The 11,727-nt window shown below is 53.0% G+C and overlaps 2 protein-coding genes across 2 annotated transcripts in view; both read right to left on the bottom strand.

Moving 5' to 3' along the window:
* Nucleotides 1–64: 64 nt before the first annotated feature.
* On the bottom strand, nt 65–1,332 carry LOC104538215 (avidin-like). The gene is made up of 4 exons (XM_010181335.1): nt 1,261–1,332; nt 916–1,126; nt 370–490; nt 65–116 (listed from the first exon to the last, which is right to left on the bottom strand). Exons 1-4 carry the CDS (start codon nt 1,330–1,332, stop codon nt 65–67), a joined length of 456 nt encoding a protein of 151 aa, XP_010179637.1.
* A 4,474-nt stretch (nt 1,333–5,806) lies between these two features.
* GBA2 (glucosidase, beta (bile acid) 2) overlaps nt 5,807–11,727 on the bottom strand; it is a gene marked incomplete at its 5' end in the record, with an annotated part of 13,068 nt that continues 7,147 nt past the window's right edge. The window contains 7 exons of the mRNA XM_010181334.1: nt 5,807–6,034; nt 6,121–6,312; nt 9,151–9,266; nt 9,564–9,706; nt 9,851–9,957; nt 10,096–10,247; nt 10,613–10,720. Coding sequence (XP_010179636.1) covers nt 5,807–6,034; nt 6,121–6,312; nt 9,151–9,266; nt 9,564–9,706; nt 9,851–9,957; nt 10,096–10,247; nt 10,613–10,720 — 1,046 coding nt within the window. The remainder of the gene's footprint in view (nt 6,035–6,120; nt 6,313–9,150; nt 9,267–9,563; nt 9,707–9,850; nt 9,958–10,095; nt 10,248–10,612; nt 10,721–11,727) is intronic.

The raw sequence follows: 11,727 nt of genomic DNA, 5'->3' as shown, positions 1-11,727 counted from the left end.
TATTGGGTGAGACAGGAGGGGGAGCCCAATGCTGCTGCAGATCTGCACCCCCGTGCTTCCACTCTCACTCCTTCCGTGACCGCAGCTGCGGGCGTTTGAAGACGTTGGTGCCGACCCTGCAGGAACACAGAGGGAGGAGTTGTAAGGGTGCAAAATGCAACCTTGCGTGGGACAAATGCACCCTCCCAGTCCTGAATGCCCACCCAGCCCCATTCCACCCCCAGCAACATTTGCACTTTGGCAGGACCTCCAGGGAGGCCCTGCATGAGTGCCCCATCCTCCATCACCCCTGCACTGTCAGCAGCTGTGCCGGCTGGTGAGGACCCAGGGGGGGGGGAGGGACCAATGTGGGACAGGGACTGGGCTCACAGGACGGATTTCCAGTCGTCGTTAATGTTGTCCGCATGTGACCGCAGAAGCCATGTGGTCTTCAAAACCTCCTCTCCTTTCTCATCCATGAAGCACTGGCCCGTGAAGACGGTGACAGAGTCTGCAGGGACAGGGATGGAGGTGGAGATGAGAGTGACCGGGTTGGCAAGTCAGTGCTGAGTCATGGCCCTGCAGCCTGCCACAGGGAACAGTAGAGCTGGGCTGTCCCTGCCCTCTGGGGCCGGCAATGATGGGAGAAGCAGGCAGAAGGGGTCAGAAGGCTGAGGGTCTCACATGGAGATGGGAAGACCACAGTGGGTTTCAGCCCCCAGTGCATCCTCTGTGCCCTGGGACTGGGAAGTGACAGCAGCCAAGGAGATCAAGGATGAGGGAGCATCAGAGGATGAGAAAGCATTGGGAACACCAAAGAGGAAGGCAGGGCACCATCAAGGACACTGGAGAGGTGGACAGAAAAGCATCACTGACATCACAAGGCAGGCAAGGGAGCTTTGGGCACACTGCAGGGGTCTGAAAAGCAAGAAGTACCTGAAAAGCTCCAGTTGACAGTGAAGCCGAAGGTGGGATAGCTCTTCTGGCTTGAGAGTTTCTGGGACCCCTGCAGCGGTGACACCTGGATCTTGTTCGAGGAGGCTGTCACAGCCGTGTGATAGGAGCCAGCAAAGTTGCCTTTTCCATTCACAGTCGCAATGGTCATATTGGAGCCCAGGTCATTGACCCAGAGCCCAGTCAGATCACACTGGAGAGGAGAGGACTCAGTTTTAGTGCCACAGCACAGCCCAGGTGCAAGCAGGGAGGCAGGAGAGAGGGCATCCTCAGCAGATGCAGCCTTCCCTGCCCACCCTGCCCCATGCATCCCAGCCCTGCCCTTACCTTTCTTGCAGAAAGCCCGGGAGCCAGCAGGGCCAGGCTGAGCACCAGGAGGAAGGGAGTCGCTTGCACCATCTCTGCAGTGAGCAGACAGCTGCTGTACCTAGGGATGTGCTCCTCGTAGGTCTCTGTCGATGCGCCTGCTCGCTCCCCTTTTATTGCTGCCAGGGCTGCGGGTGGCACCTCCGGCCAGGGCATTGCGAAATCTGGGTGTTTCCGAATTTGCAGTTCCCAGCTGTACAGGAGGGTGGTTACAGACTGAGATTCCCAGAAGTGCCTGCTGTAACCGTCCCTCCTTGTTCATAGTTCCCTGGCACCTTGCAGGGATGCTCAGTCAGGGAAAACTACTCAATTGCCACATCACGGGGGTGCCAAAGAGACTTAACCCCAAGACTGGTCACAGTACACCACCTCACCCTGCTCCTCCTCACCAGGCAACTTCATGCAAACTCACAACGTATGGGCTGCTTTTGGGATTTTGCTTTATCCCTCCCTCCCCAGGTACTGATGCAGCCACAGATCAGGGTACAAGGTACCCAGTGTCCTCTTGCCTGGGGCTGACACAGGTTTGTTGCTGTTTCTACAAGCTGGCTTTTGCTGGAAGGAAATTATTTTGTTTATGAAAAACAAACATTCCTTGAATATCTTGGATGTTGCATTTTAATGCTGACAAAAATTGTATTTGCACAGGGATTCTTAATATTTTTAAGTACATATGTATTTAATTCCCCTTGCATCACAGTTGCTGCTTGCCAGGAAGGCTGATGTGGCTTGGTTCACACCAGAGTTTCTCACCCATTTCTCAATGATTTTCAAGGCAGTCTGCTATAATATGAGTGTTTTCATTCCACTAGGCGTCCCAGCAAGAGCTGATGAATGCCTATTTACCAGGAAATGGTCCTTTACTTAAAATGGGGACAAGGTCCCCATTCGCAACTGCTGCACAACTTCACTCGCAAGAGAGTACCAGCAATATGTTTATTGATCGGAAACAGTGATTTAACAAATTTTGATAGTAAATGTGACAGTGGTCTCAGAAGACTCGATGGCAGTATATGCTTTATCATTTACTGAATAGAGGATAGGGCAAGTCAGATGCGCTGGGGAGCAACCCCTGTTGAGCCACGAGGTTCAGAGCAGACCCCTTTTCTAAACTCCTGCTCAGAGGAGTCTAGGTGTGGCTGGATCCAATCCCAGTCCCAGACTTGACCAGTGGTTCACGCCTAAAGGATTAATATGTGCCTAGAGGATTAATATGTGCACAATCAAATACATAATCTTAGCCCAGTTTACAAAGCTTAGCAAGCTATTAGTCATTTACTGAGGAGCTGCTGTGACAAGGAGTCCTTCAGTATCGGGGATCAAGGGATCTCTAAGGCAGGGTAACCTTCAGAGGGATCCCTAGTCTAGGGGAGGCCCTGTCGTGCAGAAGATCTCAAAGGGCTGCTCACTATTTATGGGGTAAGGTGATTGACTCTGTAGTCATATTTGCATACTAAATAGAGATGGTAGGTGGTACAGATGGTTAGGGGGGCACATTGCCCAAATGAACCCTTTGTTATCTGTCTCCCTTGAAGCCACTTTAACCAGACTCAGGATCACGATCAGGCATATCCATTATGATCCACTGCTGGATATTGCTTGAGCAGGGTTACGGGAAATAAATGCCAGGTTGTGGGGGGAGCTCATTGTCATGCTAACATCTCAGCAATAACTTCCAAAAGTTTGCATTCCCTTTAATCTCACATTTGAGCCCCGGTTTCTCTCCAACAGTAAAATTAGTCACTAACCAGACTGGGGACAATTGCATTTCTGCAATGCCCTCCTCTTCTTTTGCAGGAGCCCCACAGTCACCTTGCACCCCTGCCTGCAGGAGCTCACCAGCCCAAGAGCCGGCTGCCTGTGGGAAATTCCTGCCTCTGTCTTTGCTTCCCTCTGCCTCAGAAATTCGCTGCACAAGGAGGTGTTTTCCCATGGCTGCTGTTTGCTTCGGCTGTTTTTTCAGCAGGCAGGTGTTGTCCAGAGCGTGGCTGAGGTCTGTGATAATGAGCAAGGTCGGTCTGGGAAGGCTGCAGGGGACAGGAGCGGAAGCCGTTGCCTCCCCTTCATTCACACCACCTTCCTATCACCCCCTCGTTATCGCCTTGGTTCAGGCAGTTCCCACAGGGACCCCATGGCCACTGGTGGGCATGGGAATGGGCAAAACAAGGTCTCCACGCTGATAGCAACACACAGCTCATTTACAGCTGCTGGTTTATTTTAACATCATACAAACAATATTGGTGCTGTCTGCCCATAATCTGTATTTATCCTGGTTTTGATCATCACTAGCCCAGCAGCGTATCTTGCAGGTGCAGCAATCAGCTCAGTGCTCAAGGAGGTGGATTTGTTGATCTGTCTCAGCCAAGTTGAAAATAAAACAAGGGATATCTCCTCAGGGTTTGCATCCTCCAAAGGGCAGCCAGTGAAGTGCCTCGGGACTGGCAATCATTACCACAGCTAAATCCAGCGATGCCATGCCTGAGCCCTGGTGCAGCCGGGAGCAGGCAAGGGGGAACAGGCAGGCAGCAAAGTCCAAAGCAGAAAGTGCTGAAGGAGTTTAAAGTTGGCAGAGCTGTGGTTTAAACCTCTGCTGTGTGAGGGATCAAGAAAGGGCTAATGAATAATATGGAGAAAGGGTTAGTGAGTAATTAAACTTGCTGCTTAATCTGGGATTGAGTCAGCCTTGGAAAAGAGCAGTACAGGAAAATGTCAGCGAAAAACATATCGGTAGCCACAGATTGTCCTCCCAGCCTGCAGGCATGCCCATGCTGAAAGCTGAGCCTGTCACATTCAAGTTTTATTGATGTAATACAGTCAAAAGAGGAGGAAAGAGAAGAAATATACCTTCATACAGACTGAATGCCCCAGTTTTTGAAAGAAAGTCTGTGGACAGCCTATTGCCAGGGATTAAGGAGCAATGCTGACGGGCCGCAGCAATAAAGCCCAGCCTGGTCAGAAGCTGTGCTGGCTTCAACACCTGCTTTTGTGCCTTGCCAGCGGGATGTGAACGTCACAGTCCCCGGTGGCTGTCAACACAACACAAATGCAGGTGTGCTGTCCAGGTGAGCCACACTGGTGTCCTGGCAGCCCCGTCCCCTCCACCCTCGTCACAGTGACCCTAAGGGAGAGCATCTCAGTCCCTCTCCAGCAGCCGTGGGCTCTGCCATGGGAGCTCTACACCAACTGGTCCGGTGGGGCCACATCCGGGACAATCTGCCCTTCCCGGATAGCATTGTTCCTCTGCCCAGAGGGATGCAGGAACGCTCCCCAGGGGAGAAGAAGAAAAGATCATTTATCACCCACTGGCAGCACTGGCCACCGCAGCGATGCCCCTGGGCAGAAAGTCCTTGTAGCCAAACCTGGGGACAGGATCCTTTCCCATCCCCTGGAAACCAGGCAGGTGCAGTCTTCAAATGCTGCGCTGGCAGAGAAAGGAGGAAAACGAAGGAAGGCAACCAGCCCTGAGCCAGATGGGACAGGGTGCGGTCAAAGGCCAGCCCTGGGACACCGCTGCTCCCCACAGAAGCACATTCAGAAGCAGTGTCAGGCCCTTCGCCTTACCCTGCCTTGCAGGCAGGAGAAGATGCCTTGCAGGCAGAAGAAGAGAAAGCAAGGGGCAGGATCTCTCCTGCCATCACATCTCAGGCAAGACAGATCTTGTTCCCCTCAGCAAAACCCCACAGAGCCAGTCAGCAATTAGGGCTTGCCCCCTCTGCATTCCCAGCCTTGCATACCATCCCAGGACGAAGAGGGAGCTCCCTCCTCCAGCTTGCCCCCATGACAGAGAAGACACACAAGAAGGAGAGACAGCTGGATAAATTTATTAAGAACTTAAAATGATTCATCCCCTAAAACATGCTCCGCTGCCCGCCCCCGGCGCCAGCAGGGAGGGGTGCCACGGTACCAGACCAGGACCTGCTGCTTGGGCTTCGATTGTCACAGGTTTTTTTTGTGGGATTGTATCTGCCACAGGCTCTCCTGGGGCTGGTGGCTTGGGGCAGAGCCAGTCTGCATTTGCAGTGTCACACAATGGAGGGACAGCCACAGCATCCACGTGCCTGCATGCACCAGTCCAATGTCCTCACACACACACATACACACACACAGCTTTTCGCCCTGCAGGCCAGCTCCCACCTTACCCAGCCCACTGATTGCAGGAGAGAGGTCTCCTGTGCTCCTGGGCACCACCTCTGGTGAAGGATGGTTGGGGGTCCTGCAGGCTGTCAGAGCCCTGAGCAAAGGGGAAGAGGAGGCACAGGCTCCAGCAGCACCTCCTTATCCCATCCTTGTCCTCTCTGAGGAGACAGCACTCACACCTCTGGTCCCCTCCTTGTGCTCAGCATTGGTGGCTGGAAGCCCTCTGAGGTGAAGGGCATGTAGTGGAGGTAGGGAAGGGAAACAGCAATGTGAGTATTATCAAAGAGAGGGAGGGAAGGGTCCCTGCCCACCAGCTGAGGCTGCCCCAGCTCCCCTGGTGCACCCGCTGCCCTGCTCAGTGCCACCGGGCTCAGGGGTGGATGGGGACCTGCTGGGGATGTGCAGGTGCTGGTGTCTGGTCAGCTCTGCGCTCCAGGGCCAGCTGCATGCTCCAGATGCTGAGAGGCCGCATGTATGCCAGCGAGCGGTAGACTTTCTTCTCCCGATAGGCCTCCGGTGTCTGGAAAGCCATGCCCAGCCGTTCCCAAACCGTCCGGTAGCAGCCTTCCGCCGTATGAAAGCCTTCCTCCACCAACCCCTGCGGCAGAAGGGAAGAAGGCCATGAGCAGATCCACAAAGTACAAGGAGATCGCAGGTACTGGGGGGCGCAGCATCACCACTCACCTCCTGGATCATGGTGGCAGCCAGGGCGTAGACCACGCCGATCCACACCTCGTCGGACTGCACACTGGAGGTGTCGGGCACCCCATTGGGTCTCATGCCATTCACTGCCCCCATGGTGCCACCAGCAAAGCTCATGACATTCTTCTCGAAGATGGTCTTGAGCGCACTGATAATGTGGCTCTTGGGGAAGACCTGCAAACAGAAAGAGGAGGCTTTGGGCTCGGCGCTCGTGCAGACCCCTCAGGATGGGGTCTCCAGGCAGCAGGGTTTTTTCCAGGAGAAAGAGGTCAAAATAAATAAATAGTCACCTCAGGAAAAAAACAGGAGGAAGTGAGAAAACCTCATTCCCCGAAAAGACAAAAAAACAAAGTGCAGTTGCCCAACAGAAGAGGTCCTGAACTCCATTCCACCTTCCTCCTGTGGATGCTAATAGTTCACTCAACTAGTGTGTCTCCATAAACAGCTTCTGACCTGGCCAAACCTCCCACATCTCTTGGGGCTTTGCTTTGGAGATCTGGCCAACCACACCATTCTTATCTTGGTTTACAGTCATCACTGCTCATCTCTCAGGCTAACACCTATTTGAGGCACAGACTTCCTCCTGGTAAAACTGTTGTGCTGTTCTCTCAGCCCATTTGCACCAGCTACAAGAAGCATTGCAATGCCTACAAGAGACGAGACACCAGAGGTGGCCAAAGGACGGTCTGAGATCAGAGAGGCTGGAGATATCTTCTTGTCAAAAGGAAAGCTTACAGTAAAGCTGGTCTGACAAAATCAGAATGCCTCCTGTGGCTGTAAAGTGAATGTTATGGATACTGGTAGGTTTGTTTGGGAAAATGCTAGGAGTCTTGGGCAAAAGAAAAAAAAAACCAACTCAAATTCAGCTCAGGGGAAAAACAAAAACAGGGCTTAGTTTTGAGTGATTTCAAAAGAACTTTAATCCTTCCAATTTTGTAATCGGGTGGTGATGCAAGTGTTTGCGGTCTGGAACAAGGGGAGTTCAAGGTGAGAAGAAGGGGCAGCCTGGAGATGAAGGAGTCAGACTGAAATGCATGAGGTGTCTGACTGTTTTCTGTGCCTCCTAAGAGAGATTTGAAACTTTTATCCCAAGTGAAAGTTAGACTTGCAGAAGGTCAACAGTGCTGACCGGATAAATAGAGATTTCAGGGGATTATCAGAAGGATGCACAAACCTTCCCTCTCTGATAAGAGAAAAAAAAAAAAGTTGTTCAACAAACCAAGGCAAAGAGCTCAAAACAGTTATGAGAACAGATTGAGGTATCATGCTGAGCAAGCTCTTGCCAAAAGAAAAGAAAAGAAAAGCCCACAAACAAAAAACCCAACCCCAACCAACCAACCCCACCTGAGCACGAAAGCGCTTGCCAGCCAAACAAAAAGCAGTGGAGCAGCAAGTACTGCACTAAAGTTGAAAAGTCACTGTACACAGCTGAAAGTAAATTAAGCTTTTGCACTGCTTTCATTACTGGCAATAAAATTAGGAAGTGTCAGTGAGGAAAGCTGACTGACCGCTTTGGTGAGAAAAGCAAAGCTCAGGACTTGGCGACGTTGCAAGGGAAGGGCTGGCTCTCCTCCGTCCCATGTCCACCTAACGACAAGAGCTTTGCAGAGTGACCGAGCTCAGGAGTGGGGTCACTGAGCAACCACGACACCTTCTGGCAAGAGAGGGAAGAGCCAGGTGGCTCCCGGCTCATCAGCACAGCCCCGGGACCTGGCAGAGCTTTCCTGACAGCATGGTATCTCGAGGGGCAGGGGACACGGGCGGTGAGATGACACCAGACCAACCAGACAGCTCTGGGAGACTCAAAAGAAAGGCAGCAGACCCCTTGGAGATAAACCCAAACGCTGTGAGGGAGCCAGAGTCAGCAGAGGGGTGGTGGGAAGCAGCCGTCTCTGGCAGAAAGTTTCGGGACGCAGGTCCTTCAGGGGTGGGGTCACAGGATTTTCCTGCTTTGTATTTCATTACTGACCTGTGCACGCAGCAGGAGTGCGTTAATAAGGGTTCAAACACGAGCGCTGCCGGCTAGGCAAGGGATTAAAATACATGGTAAAAAAACCTCGATGGCCGTAGTAACAGAAGGGAGCAGTTCAGCAGCCTCATCTCCCGGAGAACAGCGCCACCTTCAGCCACAAAACTCTGAGGCCACAGAACGGCAAGCGAGATCTTTGGGCGGCACCAGATCTACCGTTCCCCCCAAAAAAGGATGTTTGGGTATTATTGCATGAGGTCTGGGCACAGCCCCAGTCCCCACACTCTGGGGACCCACGCTGGGATAAGCACAGGAGGGCACAACCAAGTGCCCATTTTCTCACTAAACCCCACAGCGTCCAGCACAAGCTGGTCCCAGGAAATGTCACCGGAAGTTCCCCTCTTATGCCAACAGATGGCAAAATGATCAATCACCCTCACACAGCCAAGTCATTCCTTCCTTCAGTCACCCCTAGCGTTCGCCTGTCCATCACCACAGAAAGCTTTGGTCTCACAGCTGTCTGCGGGTCACATCATCCATATGATGGCTCTCCACTTCCCAGCTCTGCTCTTACCATCCCATCAGACAAGAGGAGTCTTCAGCCAGTCCTCTTGCAACTGAAGAGCAACAGGCTTTGGAGCCCCAAGTAAGCCTTAGTTCCCTCAGATATTAATTTAGGACTTTAAACTAGGCAGCAAATAACACCTGGAAAGTTTCATTCACGTTGTTCCTTCCATTTTCAAACAAATAGTGCCTTGCCAAGAGCAAACCCCACCAGCAACTTCCTCCAAGTGTGCCAGAGCTGACACAGTTACACAGACCTGCTGCATGGCCTCTCCATGAGCAGATTTTTAAATAAGGTGGGTGGCACGCATGTGCATCCAACAGCCTCCACCTGAGCATGTACTGCTACAGGGGAGTGGGCTGGAGCCCCCGGCAGCAGTCCCTAAAGCTTAACCCCCTCCACGTGCCAGCCCTGCTGGTCACCTAAAAACTCAGGTCCTGTCTCACCCCACTCTGCTCCAGGCTGCCCCTTCTCTTACCTCAAATTCCCCTTTGTCCAGACCACACACCCCAAGGAACCACTGCCCGGCACACTGGTCTGACATGATGCTGCTGGAGGTATCGCTCCCACTGCTGTCGTAGTTGTAGTATTTTCCTGATAAAAAAAGCAGGAAGCAGTTTTAGGACCCCGGCTCACATCTGCTGTCCCTACCCTCCACTCTGTGAGACAGGAACATAGCAGCTTATTCCAGAGGGCTCCCTTCTCTTTCCTTTCCCAAATGACACCTTTTCTGTTCCCTTCATGGTATCTGCTCCTTCCCCCCTCACATAGAGGGATGGCATCTCCCCTGTATTCCCCATCCCCTGCAAGGCTACAGGACCAAGGAAGAGCCATCCCCTCCCAAGGGACACATAGCCAGACAAACATGGCTCCCCACTGGCGAGCACCCACCATTCCAGAGCATCCTCTCAAACGCCTCCTTGCCCTTCCTCAGGATGTCCATGTATTTCTGCCGGATCTCAGCATCCCCAAGCACCTCTGCCATCTTGCACATCATGCAGACAGCTGCCAGCCACAGTCCACCGCAGTATGCACTGCCACAGCAAGAACAGAGCAGTGTCAGCAACAGGGGACACCCCACAGTTTGCACAGAGCTCTCACAGGAGATGAGGACCACGGTCCCAGCTCTGAGCTACCTCCAGACCCATCTCCAACCCCCACCAGCCTCTCTTGCTCACCTGGCTCCATTTACCACCCATGCATCGTATGTCTGGTCAGCAAAGCCACCGTTTTCAATGAGCCCATCGTTGTCTGTATCAAACTTCAGCTCCGACTCCATCACAGCCTGTGGGAGAGGCAGGGGATGGTCACACAGCCCCTGCATCCTGGCCACCCATCATGCTCTGCTCAGGGGCATCCACCCACTCAGGATGTCACATGGCCCCCCAAAAAAGTGAGAAGGGGACTGATCTCTTCCCAGTACCTGGCAGACTGGCCACATGTCCCGCAAGTACAAGGAGTCGTGCGTCAGGTAGTAGTCTCGGTACACCTGCAGTACAAACTTCAGGTTGAGGTCCTTCCAGTCAGCCGTGTCGTGCATCAGGTAGGCATTGACGCGCTGCCACGGCTCGTCACCTAAGGACAGAGGAGGATGCAGCAGGGCGGCAACCAATGAACATCCCCTCTCCTGCCCAGGAGCAAGGCCCCAAGGGTGCTGTGATTAAGCAGCACTAAAATAACACATTGTATCCTGCACCACCTCCAGAGAGAGCAGCCTTCCCACTACTGCTCAGATTCCCTCTGTCTCCCTTGTACAAGCTCCACGCATCGTGGTCTTCATCACCACCCCAAATCATCCAAGCTTTTCATTTGCAGAAAACAAGCAGTGAATTCCATGCACCATACCTGTCCCACAGCTTGGGAGTTAACTACCCTCAGAAAGTTGTGTGAGCAGCTCTGCACCCCTTCTGCTTCCCTGTAGGCCCAGCCAGACTCCTCACCTGGATCCCCAATGTCATGCGGCACCACGTTCTTCAGCTTCACCTGGGCTGTCTGACCACCCATCAAGTACTGCCGGGGCTGGACGTCCTCGTTCACCACGGTGACAGCTGGAGAGGTTGCAGAGCAAGAGGCATTAGAAAGGCAGCAGACACTGCAAGCTCCATGCACAGGCACAGGCAGGGCTGGCAGCACACCAGGCTGCCCTAACAACAAGACCACAGCCCTCTGCAAAGGGCTGAGGAGACATAGTCATCTTGAGTGTCATCACAGGGCACAGGCAGGACAACCAAGCAATCAGGTCCAGTCAGCGTGGGTTCAGGAAAGGCATGTCCTGTTTGACCAACCTGATCTCACAGAATTACTGAGGCTGGAAAAGACCTCTGAGATCATCAAGTCCAGCCTATGATCTAACACCACCACATCAGCTAGACCATGGCACTAAGTGCCACATCCAGCCTTTCCTTAAACACCTCCAGAGACGGTGACTCCACCACCTCCCTGGGCAGTCCATTCCAATGTCTGTGAAAAAGTGCCTTCTAATATCCAGCCTAAACCTCCCCTGGTGCAGCTTCAGGCTATGCCCTCTCGTCTTGTCACCAGTTGCCTGGGAGAAGAGCCCGACCTCCACCTGACTACAACCTCCTTTCAGGTCCCCTGAGTGTCTTTCAAGTTAAACAGCCCCAACTCCCTTAGCCTCTCATTAGAAGACTTTCCCTCTAGTCCCTTCACCAGCCTCATTGCTCTCCTCTGGACCTGCTCCAGCACCTCAACATCCTTCTTGAAGAGAGGGGCCCAGAACTGCACACACTAGAGCCCGACCTCCACCTGACTACAACCTCCTTTCAGGTCCCCTGAGTGTCTTTCAAGTTAAACAGCCCCAACTCCCTTAGCCTCTCATTAGAAGACTTTCCCTCTAGTCCCTTCACCAGCCTCATTGCTCTCCTCTGGACCTGCTCCAGCACCTCAACATCCTTCTTGAAGAGAGGGGCCCAGAACTGCACACACTACTTGAGGTGAGGCCTCACCAGTGCTGAGAATTACATCCCTAGTCCTGCTTGCCACACTATTCCTGATACAGGCCAGGATGCCATTGGCCTTCTGGGCCACCTGGGCA

Source organism: Mesitornis unicolor, unplaced genomic scaffold (genome assembly GCF_000695765.1).
Source record: "Mesitornis unicolor isolate BGI_N332 unplaced genomic scaffold, ASM69576v1 scaffold10203, whole genome shotgun sequence".
In the NCBI taxonomy this organism is placed as follows: Eukaryota; Metazoa; Chordata; class Aves; order Mesitornithiformes; family Mesitornithidae; genus Mesitornis; species Mesitornis unicolor.
Note: the sequence above shows the minus strand (reverse complement) of the source record. Positions and strands in the feature narration are given on the sequence as shown.

Excerpts from the sequence above, each read along its gene's own strand:
- LOC104538215 (XM_010181335.1), bottom strand. The coding sequence starts at position 1,332 with ATGGTGCAAGCGACTCCCTTCCTCCTGGTGCTCAGCCTGGCCCTGCTG. Across the intron at positions 491-915 it reads TGTCAACTGGAGCTTTTCAG|ACTCTGTCACCGTCTTCACG; the intron begins GTACTTCTTGCT and ends CTGTCCCTGCAG. Across the intron at positions 117-369 it reads GACGACTGGAAATCCGTCCT|GGTCGGCACCAACGTCTTCA; the intron begins GTGAGCCCAGTC and ends GTGTTCCTGCAG.